Source organism: Homarus americanus, unplaced genomic scaffold (genome assembly GCF_018991925.1).
Source record: "Homarus americanus isolate GMGI-L3 unplaced genomic scaffold, GMGI_Hamer_2.0 scaffold44060, whole genome shotgun sequence".
Taxonomy (NCBI): domain Eukaryota; kingdom Metazoa; phylum Arthropoda; class Malacostraca; order Decapoda; family Nephropidae; genus Homarus; species Homarus americanus.
In genome coordinates this window covers 2,425,146-2,445,159 of record NW_024756871.1, presented here as the reverse complement: position 1 = coordinate 2,445,159, position 20,014 = coordinate 2,425,146, and the positions used below count along the sequence as shown (strand labels likewise).

The 20,014-nt window shown below is 35.8% G+C and overlaps 1 protein-coding gene across 1 annotated transcript; it reads left to right on the top strand.

Annotated features, from left to right (window-relative positions):
- Positions 1 to 418: 418 nt before the first annotated feature.
- Positions 419 to 15,787, top strand: LOC121856938 (exosome RNA helicase MTR4-like; the record flags this gene model as incomplete). Its single annotated transcript, XM_042352724.1, is given in 10 exon segments — positions 419 to 638; positions 5,798 to 5,917; positions 6,432 to 7,032; positions 7,415 to 7,609; positions 8,269 to 8,566; positions 9,207 to 9,367; positions 9,635 to 9,760; positions 11,405 to 11,555; positions 15,250 to 15,422; positions 15,650 to 15,787. Coding segments are annotated over 10 exon segments (2,067 nt in total), but the record flags the coding sequence as incomplete, so codon positions are not given.
- Between the last annotated feature and the right edge of the window lie 4,227 nt (positions 15,788 to 20,014).

Below are 20,014 nucleotides of genomic sequence, written 5' to 3'. Positions count from 1 at the left end.
GCATCTTCGTAATGTAGATTCATATAATATTTTTCTTTTTTCTTTTTAATTTCTTTTTACTCTTAGTTTTTTCGCTCCCTAAGCCCCGTTGTTGGTCCGTGACTTGTGCCCGGGTCAGCTATTCCTCATAAAAAAAGATAAATACGCTGTATGTGCTGTATTTAATAAAATTGTCATACAAGTTCACATTACATCTGCCTATATACAGTGTAGTTATTCACACAATGATAAATAGTAAATCGATTTAACCCAAATTAGCCTAAAAAATCTTTAAAAGTTTGTTTTCATTAGGAACCATGTTACCTATACAGTACTGTGCATGTACTGTAAAAGGAAACCTCAGATCGTGTTAAGTATATAAATTTCAATTATTGCTTATTAAAAATAGAGGAGTTTTCCTTCGTGTATTTTCTACAACTTAGGAATATTTTCATCGGTACTGACTAAAACATTTTGTATACAGTATTGTTCAGTTTGTATTGTAAGCGACCTGACCCCCTGAGTTGTGTAAACACGCCGTGTAGGAGAGGCGGGATGGCGTGCTTTGGTGATGATCTTTTTGATTTTTTAGAAGATGACGAGAAAAAGGTTGAAGATTTGCCAGACATTCAAGAAGTTGATGAGGGTGAAGATGAAAGGTAAGATTTCCTAGATTTGGAACAAACAGGGAAAGTTAGCCATTACTGTACAGGTACTTTACTGGTGCTATTTCATAGGTACTGTAGTTTTAATTAGGCACAGGATATGGGTACGGGAGCCGTATGTGAAACGTTGATGTCTGTTGGTACTGCAGTCTAATGTGCATGCATGGTGTGCAAATCAATGTTAATGGAGTATCAAATTTCTAGGCATAAATTTCTGGTTCAATATTCAGAAAGTGTCACCAGGGACCTGAATATTGCATCATATATGGTTAGATGGAGAAAAAATAATAGGTAAATTTGCATTGTCACACCGTTCACTTTTAGCAAATAAAAAATATATTTTTCTAGTGTATTTGTTTAGACCGAATATGACCTTCATTTACGGCAGAAATTAGCTGGGTTTTTTTAGCGATATTTTTTTCGTTTGACGTTTTCCGAGAAACAAAAGTGGCTAAGCGACTAAAAAATACACAAAAAAAACACTAGAAAAACAAAAACCTAACCTAACTTAACTGACTCACCATATGATGGAATCACCTATTTCTTACCTTATTGGCTTGGTTCTTGTTCGTCGTTGCATTCTGGGATCCTTACCCAATGCCACATATGTTGGTCTTTGCGATATTTACATTCCGTCTTGCTCTTAGTACACTTTACTGAGGTTGGAAGAACACCATGCAATAGAAAAATTACAATAGTTTTTACGTTTTTTTCCAAAAACTCGCAATCAGCTCCATATACTTTGTGACATCCATCGCAGACTTCCATGGTCGGAACTGAACTTGAATTTCAAAATATGAGAGACCCAAAATAAAACTCGATTTTGATTGGGCCAAATATACTCTGAATTAAACCCAAAATCATTTTAATTGGTTCCAAAAGCAAAAATGCTTTTGATTGGCCGCGTGACGTGTACGCATGCGCGTCATGATTTATGAAGGAGACGCGAGAGACAAGCTGTGTTGGGTGAGAGGCAGACGATAATGGCGGGAGGTTAGTGGAAGAAAATAGAAATTTTTTTGGAAATGCAATAATACCAAATAATAATTTCTACGTTTTATGTTTCTGTCGGAAATTTTTAGTTTTCGAGATACTTTCTGAATATTGACCGGGATCTCTTTCGCTTTGCTCGTGTCTGTCTCTTATTGCAGTACCGTGTATAGCGTTCAACTCGATACTGACACTCGGATTTACATTTTGGACACTTAACAGATGACTCAGGAACACCGTGAGCCTGTAGGGTTACGTGAAGTTGTCTCGCACTCAGGATGGGTGGAGAAAGTAGACTCTAGATGGTGGTTTTCTTATATAAAATATATTATATACAAAACAGTCTGATGCTGGAGATGCTGTGTGGTGAGAAGCTTGCACAGAGGACCTGTTGGGTGAGTAGCAAGCTGAAGGGAGTAGCTGTGCAGGAGCTTCGTTAGAAGAGATGTTGCGTGCCTCTGGCCTCCATGTTGAATGTCCCACACGGCGAGAATAGAGGCTTATATACACGTCCAGCGGAAGTAAGTTGCCAGTGTCGGACCCCCCCTCCCCCCCTGTCTAGACTGGTCCGAGAAACTTGCGCGACTCTAGACGACTACGCTTTAACAGAACTCCGTTGCTATGGGATGCGGCTACGCTGTTGTAGGGGAGAGATCCACTACAAGCCCTAAAAATATCAATGGCTGCTGCATTATTCTCCAAAACATGGTGAATAACGCCCCAGTCAGCTAATGTACATCATTAACACACAGTATCCATCTTGAAACTGATCGGGAATCTAAAGTTACGCCCATTGGCGCTTGAGTATTACATCACATAAACACTCACGCTGATTTGCGCACGTGACTGTGATGTAAAAAAGGTACTCCCACTGATTGGATAAATATTATAAAATAACAATTTAAATTATCTCGAAAACTATAAATTTCCGACGGTAACGTTATAGAAGAAATTATTTTTATTTGTTTTCTCTAACTAACCATATATGATTTAATATTCAGATCCCTGGTGACACTTTGAATATTGACCAATTTCTGTACCCGCCATGTTGACGGTTACTTTTCTCATTCTCTCCTCTTTACGACTTGACAACCTTTAAGTATTGGGTCGTGTGACTTGGCTGGCCAATCATTTTGAAGGCTCTTGATGGTGTGCAAAAAGTGTTCTCTCCTTTATCTAGCTGTTATTCAGTGAGTTTATCAGAACAACAGTGAATCAATTCAAATATTATAAGATCACAGTGTCCCACCAACATGAACACTGTGTCTGTCTGGAAATTATTTACTTTTAAGCAAAGACATTCTTTTGTCTGTAACCATAAGCATACCAGATCGCCCAGCTGTATCCTCCACCACAGTAACAGGTAAGCTCCAAAAAATGGTTGGGTTAGGTTAAGTGAGGTTAGGTTAGTTTTGGTGTGGTGTTTTACTCAAACCTGACTGCCATTTTGGTGAAAATTAGCAGTTTCTGTTACAAATTTTTTTACCGCTAATTTGCACAAGAAATGAAGGTCAGATTTGAGTATAATACAGTACACCGAAAACAAAATTTTTGTATCAAAACCTGAGGACAGCCAATTGATGAATATTTACAGCAGTTTCTTACAACCACCAAATCTTGATAATTTTGTTTGAGTAATTATTGATGACTGACCTGCGGCCGATTTTTCATATAAAATTATTAGAAAAGCGCCGCAATTTAACTGTGTTATGTAGTGGACACTGTCGTAGTCTGTGCAAATGTGTTAAAAAGTGGTAATTTCTAAATTAAATGTAACCTAACCTTAGTTGATACGGTATGAGAAACAAGCAGCAGAAGCATTATTAGAAGACCTCACCAACCTAACAAAAACAAACCCACCTAACTTCCGAGCGGACCCCCTGGTATATTAAACAGAAAGAACTTACTATGATATGGTGTAATTTAAATTTTTTGTGGACGTGAGAGCAGCCGTCCGTACCGAACGGCTCTTAAGCATACATTGAGCATCAGCGTTGATGAAGCCCGGTCGGCGGAATATTTTGATATACGTCAATATGATTGGGTGTTTACATCCTGGGATGAGACGTCACCGTCGCGTTACCATTACCACCAAGAGGACAAAGTAGTGTGTGTCTTGGCACTTACAGGTACACCACCGATTTTCCGGGAACTGATGGTCCGGCACTTCCTTTAGTCCATACAAAATTACAAGAGGGCACTTAACTTCCCTCCCTCCCTCCCAGCCAGGGTGAAGGTAGTTTTATGCTTAAAGTTTCTATCTTATAAAATGTCAAAGACTAAACTTAGCAGAATATAATTTGCATTGCTGGAATCCTTGTAAGATAGTGAATAATTTGAGTAAAACATCACATAGTTTGCACAAGAGATAAAAATTTTTGCCCTTGTGTAGTACAGTGATCCCTCGGTTAACGAGCGCCTCAGTTAACGAGATTTCGGTTAATGATTTACCTTCCATAAGATTCTTAACTTCGGTTAACGAGCAATCCCTCGATTAACGAGTTTTTTACAAGCCGACTTAACATGTTTTCGCTTGCATTTGGCGGTCCACCAGCTGTAGTATTAGTCCGCCAATACAGTAATCGGTTCTAGGGCTTAAATTCCTTACTATTTTAGTAAATATCAAGAAGTTTATACTATTCAATAATTTTAAAAGTTTAATATTAACTTTTTTAGTCATTTTAACAATTATTGAACATAATTGAAGGTAAAGAAACTAGTTTCTGGCGTGCCATCCAGCCTGTTAACACACCAGACAGGCGTTAGTCTCTCTCTGTTTTCAGTGGAGGTAACATCTTGCTGGAGACTCTCTTCAACTAAATGCTTTTTTCTGTGTTTCCAAGCAAATTATTGGTCATTTTAAAATTTATTTTACATATTGACAATATATAATGCAGTGCAGTGTTGATTTAAAGAAAATAATCTTGAATTACACCAAGAGAACTAAAATTTTATGGGTGAAATGGTGCCATGGGGTGACTTCTCTTCCACCCCAATGCCTTCTCTTCTCCCTTCTCCTCCACCCCCATTCTAAATCCCATCATCATCATCATCATCCAGGAGCCTTCTACATACACACCTCAAAGTAAGTGTACTTTCCTACCTTTTTTGTTGAATTTAGGCAATTTTCGGTGAGCTGCAACCAATTACCCAAAAACCCATTGAAACAATGGTTTCGGTTAACTAGTTTTTCGGTTAACGAGCAACCTGCTGGAACGGATTGTGCTCGTTAACCGAGGGACCACCGTACATTGAGTACAAAGTGTGTACAGTAATATTGCTCAAAATTTCACATTTAATTTACATTTAACATTTGTTTGATTTAAGTTTCGAGCAGTCCATGGTGCTTTAGAGACACTAGAGGTGTATAATTAGTGGGTCAGAGGTGTATTGTTGAATTATTATTACCTGACCTCAGTTGGTCTGGCAAAACGGATAATCTGGCAAGGCTTTGGAACCAAGGGTGCACAAGAAATGATTATCATATCAGAGCTCACTGATGAAAATAAAGTAAGAAGGTAAACAGTAAAACAAATAGCTCGTCCGCAGGTCAGTTGTCTACATTAACCTTGTATCTTTACAATAGGTAATTTCAACAATTCTAAGACACTTTCCTTCTATGACGTTTCCCTCAGAGATGACTTCTATATGCCGGGGATCTATGGGTGCAGAGCCCCCTGGTTAGGGGGTTAGGCTAGGTAATTTGTGAGGGAAACATAGAAGAAAAAAGTGTCTTAAAAAGTATGAACTATTGGAAAAACACATTTTCTAATCAAGATTCTACTGTTTACAAAACTGCAAATTTACACCTAACTAGATCTAAGCTAACCTGACATAACCTACCCTATAACCTAAACTAACCTAACCTAAACATAAACAGCACAGTCTGTCAGTATGGCTGCCATCCCTGTATCCACTACATTTTAATTATTTTTGGTCATATTTACTGACTGAGTTTATATTTACAAATACAATAACATAATTTGAGGTATTTTGCACTAAAAAAAGGGTAAAGATTCATTAATGGCCATGATGTGAAGTTAATAACCAAAATTGTTTTTTCTTATGCAAACATAGGACATACTACAGTGATTATACAGTATGTATTTATCACCTGGAAATGCTATGATATTAAGTGCCTTTTTTTTTTACACTGTTTATAGAGCAGCAGTACAACTCAACCAGTTACTGGGGAAGCGAGCTGCAAAGGAGGACACCAAGAAGATAAAGGGAACAGTAAAGAAGCGTCGATCACAAGTAGAGGCAACACAGTCAGAGCTGAGGTTGGTGTAATGCCAGAGAGGTGGATACAATATGCTGACTCCTGAGTTTACCAAACTATTAAGTCCATCACTGTGGTTGAATATAGTTCATAGGAGAATTTGACTACAAAAATTATTACCCTGCTTCAAGGATAGGGATATACAGATTGTTTTGTCTGAGTTTTTGCCTTTGGATTTTTTCCATCTTTCCTATAATTTACCAATATTATTTGTGAGTTTATAAGGTTAGGAACAATAATGCATTGGAAAAATAAGTGCTTAGACAGGTAAATTGTTTATATTTAAGAAAAATTTCTTTGGATCTGGATTATTAATACTCAACTTAACCCTTGGCTATGCTATTACTTCTGAATACTTAACCATTTAGGTGTACACAATTGTCTCTAAATTGTGCGAACATGTATTATATATAACTGAGTGTGTAATAATGTGTAGCTATTTAAATAAAGGTTCACTAAGGGACTGCAGTTGTTTCTTCAGTATTTATTTTTTTACTCTGCTGTTTGTTTTTCAGGCTGATAGAAGATCTGCCAAGAATAGCAGTACATGTGATAGAAACTGTAGAGGCATGTACACATGAGGTGGCTGTGCCCCCTGGGGAAATGTACATTCCACTGAAACCTCCAAAAGATAAACCAGCAAGAACTTATCCATTTATATTGGACCCTTTTCAGAAAGAAGCCATATTGTGTATTGATAACAATCAATCGGTTTTAGTTTCTGCTCACACATCAGCTGGTAAAACAGTTGTTGCTGAATATTCAATAGCCATGTGTTTACAAAACAAGCAGAGAGTCATTTACACAACACCCATCAAAGCCTTGAGTAATCAGAAATACAGAGATTTTAGTGACGAGTTCACTGATGTAGGTCTGTTAACTGGTGATGTGACTATCAACCCAAACGCTTCTTGTCTCATTATGACTACAGAAATTTTACGTTCAATGTTGTATCGAGGCTGTGAAGTGACCAGAGAAGTTGGTTGGGTTATTTTTGATGAGATTCACTACATGAGAGACAAGGAAAGAGGTTATGTGTGGGAGGAAACTATCATCCTACTGCCGCCTACAGTCCACTTTGTCTTTCTTTCTGCAACCATCCCAAATGCAAGTCAGGTCAGTGGAGATAATTTGGTTTGATTTATAGGAATTTAAGCTTCAAAAAAAAAATCATGTTTGTGCGGTGTCAGTGTATTTGCTTAATACTATTTTACTTTGATTGTGGGATACAGCATGAATGATACAGTATACAATAGGTAAAGATTAGATAAGTTTTGTTTAACTGTAACCCAAACTCTGAGCAGGATTGTGTGTGTAAGATAATTTTCAGAACAATTTGTAAATATGATATTCAGAATGATGAAGTTTAAATGCCAATTTTCACAAAATTTGTTGGAAAATCCTGTCTGACTTAATTTTTTACTCTCACTTGAAACAGTTGAAAGCTGTTTGCAGTGTAGAGGTGATTGTACTACTAATGATATACCATTTATTGCAGTTTGCTCAGTGGGTGTGTTACCTTCACCATCAGCCTTGTCATGTGGTCTACACAGATTACCGACCAACTCCTTTGCAACATTACATCTTTCCAGCAGGAGGTGAAGGGATCTACCTTGCTGTTGATGAAACTGGCAAGTTCAGAGAAGATAATTTTAATACAGCAATGACAATATTGCAGAGTGCACCAAAACAGGTACTATCTTAAATAAAGCAGTATCACAAATGTACTATATTTTTGTTATATAAAAAGTCAGTTATGCTGTGCCCATAAGTTTTAAATCACATTTATACACATGTTCTTAAAAATATAGACTATTAAGTATCTGGGTTTGCTATTAAAAAATTTGAGTAATTAATGTTAATTGATGACCGGTGAAATAATTAAAGGTACTGTATTGTAAAAACTGTTCAGTAGTTGCTTTTATATGTGCTGGGTATTGTGAAGTACACTTTGTTGTGGAAGGAAAACACCGTAAATGAACCAGTCTGCCATGACAATTGAAGCAAATTAAGGAAGGGTTCATGTTTATTCGTGATTCAGTTGAATGGTTCAGTTCTGTGATCAGATAGCATTTACTATGGTCAATGCTGAGCTGGCAATTTTCCAAATTAGTGCCCAGGTTTAAGCTAACTTTTCTCACTTGGGGGTTACCATATAAATTGTAGGAAACGTTGCTAAGAAAGTTTTAATTAGTGGTAGCAAAAATTACCTTGTCTCATGGGTATTTTACTTAATAGTAAATTAAATAGTTCCATAATGTTTTGTAAGCTGTCTGCATTAGTCATGCTCTAGTAATACAGTACTCATACTATTTTTTTAATATTCATAAATGACTTTTACTCAACTTTCAGGCAAGTTCAAGAGGCAGGAAAGGAGGAGTCAAGGATACTTCAGACTGCTTTAAGCTTGTGAAGATGATCATGGAGCGTAATTTTGCACCAGTCATCATATTTAGCTTTTCGAAAAAGGAGTGCGAAGCATATGCTCTGATGATGTCCAAGTTAGACTTCAATTTAGCAGAGGAAAAGCAATTGGTGGATGAAGTGTTCAACAATGCAATCGCAGTCCTTTCAGAAGAAGACAGGCAGTTACCCCAAGTGGTGTCAGTTCTTCCCTTATTACGACGAGGAATTGGCATCCATCACGGAGGTGAGTAATGCATGTTGAATTCATATGAACTAAATACAGTACACTGTAATTCTTGTCTAGTAGATACCGGTATGTTGTTTAGTTTTGAGCTAAAGCTTTTAATTTAAGTTGATATAAATAGAATTTGCACTGAACTTCTCTTGTTTAATTTTGTGTTTGTGGGTCACCACTTAATTTCCTGTATGAACAGTTATTGGTTATTATTCACTTTGGCTACTGAATTATATCCTAATCAGGCAAGTAGTTGATTATTCGTCAATTGAATCCCTTTTTGAGTCATTACTAGCATAGAAGAGTGTATGAGCTGCTGGCACTTAACAATATTACCCAAAGTTTGTGTTTCTATCAGGGGACTCTTTTTAAAGTTATCATCATACACTCAAATTAGAGAATTTGAATCTAATTGAATTTGACAGATAATATTTAACTGTAAATAGACAGGTAATGTTTTGCTTAATTGAGTTTAGCAGATAAATTTTCTTTAATTCAATTGGAATAGTAAAGCTTTGATTGATGAATTGGACAGGTGTAGTTCTCATAAATTATTTGACAGGTAAAGTTTTGATTAATTGCTGTTGACAGGTCAAGTTTAAATTGCTCTTATGTGATTTGTAAAACCTTGATTCATTGAATTTGACAGGTTTGCTGCCTATAATCAAGGAGACAATAGAGATTCTCTTTGGTGAGGGTTTGGTGAAGGCTCTCTTTGCCACAGAGACTTTTGCTATGGGTCTCAACATGCCTGCCAGAACAGTCCTTTTCACGAGTGTCCGCAAATTTGATGGACATGACTTCCGTTGGGTAAGTGCCAGAGATTATTTTCAGTGACCTTACTTTATGTACTGTGTGTTTTATAATGGACATTATATCAATCACTGTCCTAGGCTGTTGATGTATGAGTGTATGACAGGACTGAGGTAAATTAGGTAGAAATGCTGGTGCCTTATTAGGGAAGGGGAACACCATTGTAGAATGTAAGTTATGAAAAAAAGGCCAATTTTATATTGATTATTGTATAAAATAATGCTGTTTAAGATAATATATTTAAGAATTTCTTAAATTTTGCAGTTGACTTCTGGTGAATACATCCAGATGTCCGGTCGTGCAGGCCGTCGAGGGAAGGACGACAAGGGTATTGTTATAATGATGGTGGATGAGAAGCTTAACACATCAGTCGTGAAGAACTTGGTGCAGGTGTGTACAGTACAGTATATGTTTAGTTTAATCATAATTTTTGTATGATGCATGTTTGTAGGGAAATTGATTTTCAGAAATGTGTGCAGTTTCTCTGTAGCTTGTTTGGGATTGTCTGAATTAAGGAAAAGTAGTCTTACTCTTTAAAAGCCACTACTGAACTTCCAAGCCCAAGTCAGCCTTGGTATTACTGTATATTTTACATATATAGATACTTGTACCAGTTTGTGGGGTTTCAGGTTGATGTGACGTAGTGCTTGTGTTGGCAATATGTAAAGCATCATATGTGTTTAACTGGGTTTCTCTCCATTTTTTCTTGAATATTTGCTGCCATCCATTTCTGGTGAATATTTAAGTCTTTTGTGTATTAATATCATATTGTATAATAAAATACTCAAATTTTTATTTATTAATGTTCATAGAGGTTTGTTTTTATTTGTGCTGCAACTTTTTTATGTCTTGACTGAAAATTTTACTGTAGGAATACCTCTCCAGTTATATGATGGGTTTCAGCGGAAAAATTTGTTTTATATTGCTGAATTTTTTTCTAAAAACGTCTCTTCCATAATGTAGGGGATGCCTGTACAGTACAGTACCATCAAGTACTGTAATAAAATATATGTCGTACAATATGACTTGGTTATTTCCATAACAGATTTAGGGATTCAGTAGTGGCTTTGAAACTCAATATATTCTGAATCTGACAAATCACTGGCCTTACATTGTACTCTCTTGGCATTAAGTTACTAATATTATCAAGTGTTTAAGTGTTGTGTTATTAACTGTACATATCAGTATACAGTACAGTGGTCCCTCGGTTAACGAGCACAATCCGTTCTAGAAGGTTGCTCGTTAACCGAAAAACTCATTAACCGAAACCATTGTTTCAATGGGTTTTTGGGTAATTGGTTCCAGCTCACCGAAAATAGCCTAAATTCAACAACAAAGGTAGTAAAGTACACTTACTTTGAGGTGTGTATGTAGAAGGCTCCTTGATGATGATGATGGGAATTAGAATGGGGGTGGAGGAGAAGGGAGAAGAGAAGGCATTGGGGTGGAAAAGAAGTCACCCCATGGCGCCATTTCACCCATAAAATTTTAGTTCTCTTGGTGTAATTCAAGATTATTTTCTTTAAATCAACACTGCACTGCATTATATATTGTCAATATGTAAAATAAATTTCAAAATGACCAATAATTTGCTTGTAAACACAGAAAAAAAGCGTTTAGTTGAAGAGAGTCTCAAGCAAGATGTTACCTCCACTGAAAAGACACAGAAACTGACTCCTGTATGGTGTGTTGACAGGCTGTTTGGCTTGCAAAAAACTAGATTCCTATACTTCAATCATGTTAAATAATTGTTAAAATGACTAAAAAATTTAATATTAAACTTTTAAAATTATTGAATAGTATAAACTTCTTGATATTTACTAAAAGGGTAAGGAATTTAAGCCCTAGTACCGATTGCTGTATTGGCGGACTAATACTACAGCTGGTGGACCGCCAAATGCAAGCTAAAACATGTGGAGGTCGGCTCATAAGAAACTCGTTAATTGAGGGATTGCTCGTTAACCGAAGTTAAGAATCTTATGGAAGGTAACTCGTTAACCGAGGGACCACTGTACTGTATAATCTTTCCATCAGGGTAAAGCTGATCCCATCAACTCTGCATTTCACCTGACGTACAACATGGTACTAAACTTACTGAGGGTGGAGCAGATCAACCCTGAGTACATCTTAGAGAGGTCCTTCTTCCAGTTTCAGAATTATTCATCCATCCCATCACTTTGTGAACGTGAGTGTTTGAATTGTTTTACAAAAGCTGTGCTGAATGTGTTCATTCTTTTAAAGGAAGTTGTAACAGACTGTGTATACTGTTTTACATAAATACCAGGAATATTTTTTTTTCTCATAAATATTCATTATTTCTGTTTCTTTAATAACAGTATTTATTTATCATGTATTTACATTATTATACGTAAATCATATACAGTATACCTGTATGTTTACTTTGTAGTACTGCTGTATTATGCAGTGTCTTAAGTAAAGGTCAATATAAGTGACATGATTGAAATGCTTTTCAGTTAGGCTATGTTTTCCTCTTCATAATGGGTGAGTTGACGGTTGGAATTTTTTTGTAAGACGGCAGGTCAATGGGTAAAGAAAATGCTTAAATTCACTATGGTAATGATATTTTTAAATAAATTGGGCCAAAAAGTCTCAAAAATTAGGGTTAAAGTTGCTAAAAAGTCATGTGACTGTGAAAAGCTCTGTGATTGGTTGTGATGTCACTGGCTGGGGCGAGCCGCCCACCGGGAGGCAGCGAGCTGTAGTTGTCCAACCTTCTCGGCTGATCGGCTCTGTATGTAAATATTATTAGATAATTAATTGTGCTTTATTGTGCAACACAGTAATAATATTTTGAATATATAAATATTACTAAGTGCATAAACTAATTCAATGGATATTAGCTGCCCATACAACAAATTTCATAGTATAAACATTCCAAGCAATATTGGTATTATTTTGGTTTTGGTCATCTGGGGAACCTTAAGATTCTAACTGTGGGATTAAGTACTGTAAACAAAAAGACACATTATCTCTACAGGATTTCTGTTGCATAACATTTTTCGATCACTTAAGAAAATACAGATCATATGATGAGTTATAAGGTTAGCTTAACATACATCGGTGGGGTAGTAACTCAAAACTAGTGATTTCCGATAGAAATGAAGGTCTAAATCGTTCATAACCCATCAGAAAATAAACATAGTCTGCATATCTAAGTACAGGGATGACCAAAACTTAAAATCTACCCAATATAGCCTATCTCGAATCTAAACATCCAAATACTCATGGTAATTAAAGTAAAATTTTACCCATTAATTAGTATAATGATATATCCCAGTGGTTCATTAGTGAATCATCAAAACAATAACAGCAGTGTTGTCATGTTTAGCTAGCATCAGGCATTCTCAAAACAAAGTCCAGACAATGTCATTACTGTACTTCTAAATTTTTCTGATATACTCTGTAAATGCACTGAAAAATAAAAGAAGAGAGTCTACCAGGTAGGGTACAGTACATGAAAGCTGAGCTGGTGTGAACATGGGAGTTTTTTATGTCCAAAAGAACATAAGAATGGAGAAAACTGCAGCGGGCCTATTGGCCCATACTGAGCAGTCCCATTTACACCCAACCCCCATCGCTCATATATCCATCCAACCTATGTTTGAAGCTGCTCTTCACGGCACATTTCTTCACTTACGAAATGTCCATGACTTGACCATAAAAGAAAACACCCTTAAAACTTAACTGAACATGGCATTTGGGGTAGGAAGAGGCCATCCTTTCTACTCCCTAAGACTGCAGACCAGCGGTGTTTGAAACTTGTGACATCATTGCAAATGGTGTCCATGTTTCTAGAGAAATAAACTTATCTCGACTATTATAGCAGGACTTTAAACTTTTATTACAAGTTACCGTATATACTCGTGTGTAGTTCGAGTTTTTAAGACCAAATTTTTAGGCAAAAAATTAGGGGTCGACCTCTACATGGGTAATAGTTTTGTTAGGTTGAGTCCGTGCATGATGGGAAGGGCGAGGAGCAACTTTTATCTTTAGACATGAAAAATATTTACCATTTACTGCCAGTAAACAATGGAAACGTAAAATATGTACCAATTAGTAATGAAAAGCTGTGCATTGCCTTCAGCAGATGAAGCTCACTAACTTACAATAGGCTAAATTACCTTACAACGTGCTTTCAGTAGTCTATGTTGTTAAGTTATTAGCACAGGCTGACTTATCATATACGGTATCACAGTACTCATTGATCTACAAAATATACCGGTAATAAAAACCTTTTCGATATTTCACACTTAATATAATACCCAGTAATCCACCTCAACCTCGTATTGTTTACAACGATGCACGACGCACCACCAGCTGTTGAGTATCAGCTACACGGAACACGTGTTTTTCAAATCGTTTTCAGTTAAAAACTGTTACATCACACGTATATTTTACCTTAACTGTGCCTGAATGGATATATTCTCGGAAATAAATAGTAGTTTTGCTGAAACATGATGTATTTCAATGTAAAATACACCTGTAGGATAAAATACATGACGAAAACAAAAGACTTTACCTAACCTTCCGATGTTCAAGAGATGTTACTCATTTTTTTAATAGTTTTCTGTTAAAATACTGTTGTATTACAATGATATTCTATTCATACTGTGCTCGATATAATACATTCACGGAAATGTAATATTTTTGCTGAAATGACGTACGTGTTACAGTGAAAAGTGGGATAAAACCATGACGAAAACAATCGACTTTCGCTTTCTTTCGTTGTTCAAAAGATGTTAAAGTAATCGCTTTTTGAATGGTTTTCAGTTAAAAAAACTGTTGTATTACAATAATGTTCCCTCCTAATTGACTTGAATAAATACTTGAATGGAAATATACACTATTTTTGCTGAAACTACCCGCGTTAAAGTGGAAAGTGTCGTAATAATGGTAAACAATTTGCCTTCGGCGCTCGGTGTTTCAGGCACGGGGACCCTCAGTTTATAGGACGTAGAGTGCTTTTAGTGAAAGTTTTGCTGTTCCATTACCCTCAAAAACTTGGGTCGACCTATAAACGAGGCATATCATAAATTAATGATTTCTTGGTCAAAAAATCAGGGTCGACCTATAAACAAGGTAGAATTATAGACGAGTATATACGGTATGTACAGCTCCTCCCCGACTTACTACCTAATCAACTTACAACCACCCGCACTTATGACTGCCTCAGTTGTACCAAAATTTTGTCAAATTATGTATTTTCAAGTCCTAACGTCAGTACACAGACAAAATTTTCGTTTGTAATTCACTTTAAAATGGCTGGCAAGCTTAAAAGTGAGAGTTTTGTGGTGCTGAGAAGAAAAAGAGACACCCATTTTAGATTTTCTATGTATTATTTAAGCATTTTCGACTTACGACCTGGATTTGGGTCCCTATCCTCGTCGTAAGTCGGGGAGGAGCTGTATACCGTATCACTCTATGAACGTGGCAGAGTGTATTTCTTGTGTTTACCCAGAACCGTCAACTCGTCCATTCTACATTACTTTTGTACTTTTCACTATTTACTGCTTTAATATTCAGATGCTGTATATTATATTTAAAAGGATTTAAGTAAAAAGAAACATGTTTCATTCATTTTAATTTTATTGTATCAATGTACGGTACAAATACATGTACGTTTTTTACATAAACAAAGGTTGATTATGTTTTGATAATGTTACAGTATTTGTGGATTTTCTTATTCATGGCTTCTAGGGTTTCTCAAGAGATTGCTGTTGGAAGCATGAGAAATGGTGGCTTTGTACTTGTCATTAGAATTTGTCCCATTTTTTTTTTTCTGTTTTTATACTGTACTGTATATGGATGTATTTCCAAGACAGTGTTACTTATTATTATTATTAAAATTAATTCTTCAGGTGTGAGCACCAGCGAAAAAGAGTTGGAGAAGATCGTTGTCCCCCGAGAGTTTGAGGTGGAGAGTTACTACAAAATCAAACAAACCATTCACAACCTCAAGAATGAGCGGCATGTTTTTATCACACGACCAATATACATCACGCCTTTCCTCCAACCAGGGAGACTTGTTTATGTGAGTTGATATACCCTGTATGGTACTGATCTATTTTATTTTAAAGACTCTGCCTTTTGAAGGTATCTGTGAAAATTGCTATCAACTCTTCAACCTTCATCAAACATACAATTTCAGCACAGGTTGGGCAGTAAGATCAAATTTATTACAATCTTAAGAATTACCGTACTTTCATTTTGATATCGTTAATTTTCTCTTAACTGTTGTGTATCTTTAATCTTCAACAGGTTAAGAATAATGAGGATGACTTTGGCTGGGGTGTTGTGCTCAGCTTTAAGAAACAGGAAGAGCAGAACTCACTAGAGGGCCCAACCATAACTGTAGATGTTATTTTACGTGTGTCAGAGGCAACAGCTGCTTTAAAGGTATTGTGTGAAAGTTTCTATAGCATTACTTTTTGTCTCAGCCCATTCTAGTCTCTTGGTGCACTTGTCTTCTTCCATTCTACCCTGGCATTCTTGTTTTATCTTAAGGTTTTGTATTCCTTGACCGACCTCAAACAAAAGTGCAAATATGTGATACAGTAAGGTCGGGATATATAGCGACTTTATATGAAAAAAAATTTATATCGCGGCTACCAAAATTATCGACATTTTCCTATACAGGTAGTTCTGCTATAACGCGATAGTAGTGTTCTTGTAAAACATCGTGTTATAGAAATTCGTGTAATAGAAATAACAGGGCTTATGGAGAAAATAGGGATAGGTGCAGATTACTCCAAATCGAAAAAAAATTTCGTAGTTAGCCTAACACAAAGGATAGCACAGTCTAAATAAATGTTACATTCATATCTAATAATGAAATCATACAGTAAATGTTACACTTTACCTTGAAAAAATATGAATATAACTTGATGGGGGATAAGGGTGATGTTGAGGCTGAGGAGTCATGAAACATCAAGCTTTTCTTCAAGTGTTATAGCCTTTCTTTTACGATCACCACCGGAAATGCGATCACCAGAGTGCTTCCCAGAGATATTCTTCTTTTCCATGGTCACAAAATTGGAGAAACAGTAATCAGAATTCACTGAGGACACTTAAAAACTTCACACGTGTTTCAAACAAAGTGTGGAGTAAACAGAGCGCTCGGGTCTAAAACGCTATGTATTTTGTTTTTCTCTTATTTAAAAGTTTACATTTTACATATACTGTACAGGTATACTGTATACATAAATATTACATAAATTATTTCTGCAATTCTTCACAAACAAAACACATAAATCAATTGAACATGTGATGTCGAACGTGAACTGTAAACACTGCATAACCCCGCACCAAGCCACAATGTACAGTACACTTTAAACGCTACTTATTTTGTTTTTCTCTCTTATTTAAAATTTTACAATTTACATATACTGTACAGGTATTTCTTCACAAACAAAACACATAAATCAATTGAACAAGTGATGTCGAACGTGAACTGTAAACATTGAGCCAAGCCACAACACTGTACAGTACACTTTAAACGCTACGTATTTAGTTTTTCTCTTTTATTTAAATTTTTACAATTTACATATATATATATACGTATTTAGTGTTATATTTTAATTTTTACTCGCTCGGTAAGTATTTCTGTATATGACACAGGATGATAAGGGAATTTGGTTTATTTATTTATATATAATATACTGTAATATATTAAATATATATATATATATATATATATATATATATATATATATATATAAGCATAGTATTTTCCCCCAGTAGAGATGTCCGTTCTCTATCCACTTTATGTCCGTTTTCTTTTTGTGTACTCGCTCAGGGACTCAAGTATTTCTGTATATGACACAGGATGATAAGGGAATTTGAATTTATTTGTTTATTTATTTATATATAATATACTGTAATATATTAAATATACTGCAAGTATTTTCTTTAATTTATATACGTGTTTCGCGAAAAAGGGAGGCTACATTTATGGTGATCGTTAAGGACCAAACTCCGAATCCATGACGTGACTTCTGTTCATTATTTATATCCTAAATTTACCACTGTCGGCAGTTTCAAGAATTAATGCAGTCATTTACTGAATATTCTTTGCAAAAAAATAAATTTTAAATGAATTATTTATAAGAGATAAGTATTATGATCAGTAAATATACAGATATGCATTACTGACCACCTCCGAACACAAGGATGGCTAAAAATAGCCACAGGCGGTCACAGTCAAGGTCACTTTCCCTTTCTTGTCACTGGCAAATGGGGGTGGGGGGGATGATAATAGCAGCTGTGTTTATTACGGTATGTTAGACTGGTTTATAATACATTTTTATTATTTTAATATACCGGTAATTTTCATTTTAATCCAGCTTACCAAACGTAAGTTTCAGTATAAAATAATTAGTGGTACTGTAGGACCTTGTGAGTGGTTTACTGTATACATAAATATTACATAAATTATTTCTGCAATTCTTCACAAACAAAACACATAAATCAATTGAATATGTGATGTCGAACGTGAACTGTAAACACTGTGTGTGATGTAGAGAGAGCGCGGGTGTAAAACGCTATGTAATTTGATTTTCTCTTTTATGTAAAATTTTACAATTTACTTATAATATATAGGTATACTGTATACATAAATATTACATACATTATTTCTGCAATTGTTCACAAACAAAACACATAACTCAATTGAACATGTGATGTCGAACGTGAACTGAAGCCACAACAACCGTTCGAGTGGAATCGCGTTAGAGCAAACGAGTTCGCGCTTTACAAATATTGTTCCTCAATTCATAAATCGCGTTCGAGCAAATTCGCGTTGTCAAAACACGCGTTATAGCAGAACTCACTGTACAGTGAGTTCTGCTATAACGCGTGTTTTGACAACACGAATTGGCTCTAACGCGATTTATGAATAGAGGAACGATATTTGTATAACACGAACGCTTGTTTGCTGTGACGTTATTTTTGCTTAGTATTTCTCCAATTTTGTGGTATTAACTGTGAATATGGTAAAGAAGAATATCTCCAAGAAGCGTTCTGGTGATCGCATTCCCGGTGATGAACGTAAAAGAAAGGCTATAACCCTTGAAGAGAAGCTTGATGTTATCAACCTCAAAATCACCCTTCTCCCTCATCGAGTTATATTCATATTTTTTCAAGGTAAAGTGTTACATTTACTGTATGATTTCATTATTAGATATGAATGTAACGTTTATTTAGACTGTGCTATCCTTTGTGTTAGGATAACTACTAAATTTTTTTTCGATTTCGAGTTGTAATCTACACCTAACCCTATTTTCTCCATAAGCCCTGTTATTTCTATTACGCAAATTTCTATAACACGATGTTTTACAAGAACACAGTTATCGCGTTATAGCAGAACTGACTGTATGTATATAGCGATAATTATTATTTTTTTTTTTTCGTGAGGGAAATCGTGCAGGAAATATTTCAAATTTATCACTAGTACTACCAAAATTATCGAAATTTTCCAGTATACAGTAGACGCGCTACTTACGCGAGGGTTACGTTCCTGGGACCTCATGTAAAATAAGAAACACTCCTAAATAGCCCTTAAATCACTATATATACAGTATATATGTACATATACACTAGAACTCATAAATCACTATTGTAATGTGATACAGGTGTTTTTTTTTTTTGTTTTTTTTTTTTATTGGGCACCCCCATACATCCTTGTGTAAGGTGAAGCGCAGAAGTGTTTACAGTGCCCAACAGGGAAGCATGCTAAGTTCATGCTTGCCTTTTTATGTCTCATGAGTTAAGGGCGTAGAAGCCTGACGAGTCAAGGGCATGGAATCCTGAAGAGTCAATGGTTTATGTCATCAAGTTATTGGAAGCTCCAACAACTTGTCCCTGAATACGAATTCGCAACTTTCGATTTACACCAGGTACCTACTTTACTGCTAGGTGAACAGGGACTAATGGGGGCTAGGAAGTAAGCCCAAACAACTTCCACCGGCCCGAGAATCGAACCTGTGACATCTCGCTTGCGAAGGCAAGACCGGTACCACTCTACCACCAGCACCCCCCGTACAGGTGATTAATTTTTATCTCTTGTGCAAAATATATGACGTTCATATTCAAATTATTTGCTGTCTTGCAAGGATTCCAGCAATGCATTATATTCTGCTAACTTTAGTCTGTGATATTATATAATATAGAAACTTTAAGCCTAACACCACCAAACCCTGGCTGGGAAGATTGGGGGGAGGGAGGGAGGTGAGGTGATATGTTTGACAGTTGGTGCCAAGGTCAAGTGCTTATTTATTTATCTGTCCTTAAGAGTGACTTTAAATTTTTTTCTTATAAAATGTCACTGAACTGACCTGGGAGAATATAATTATCATTGCTGGAATTCGTATAAGATAGTGATTAGTTTGATTATAAACATGCTATAGTTCGCAATAGACAAAAATTTTAGTTCTAATTAGTAATTTTATTACAAAGGGCTAAAATTTTATCTCTTGTGCATATATATATGATGTCTATATTCAAAATATTTGCTGTCTTGCAAGGATTTCAGCAATATAATTTATATTCTGCTAATTTTAGTCTGTGACATTTTATAGAAAGTTTAGTCACTCTAGAACCTAACCCTATTTTTCCCATTGATTACAG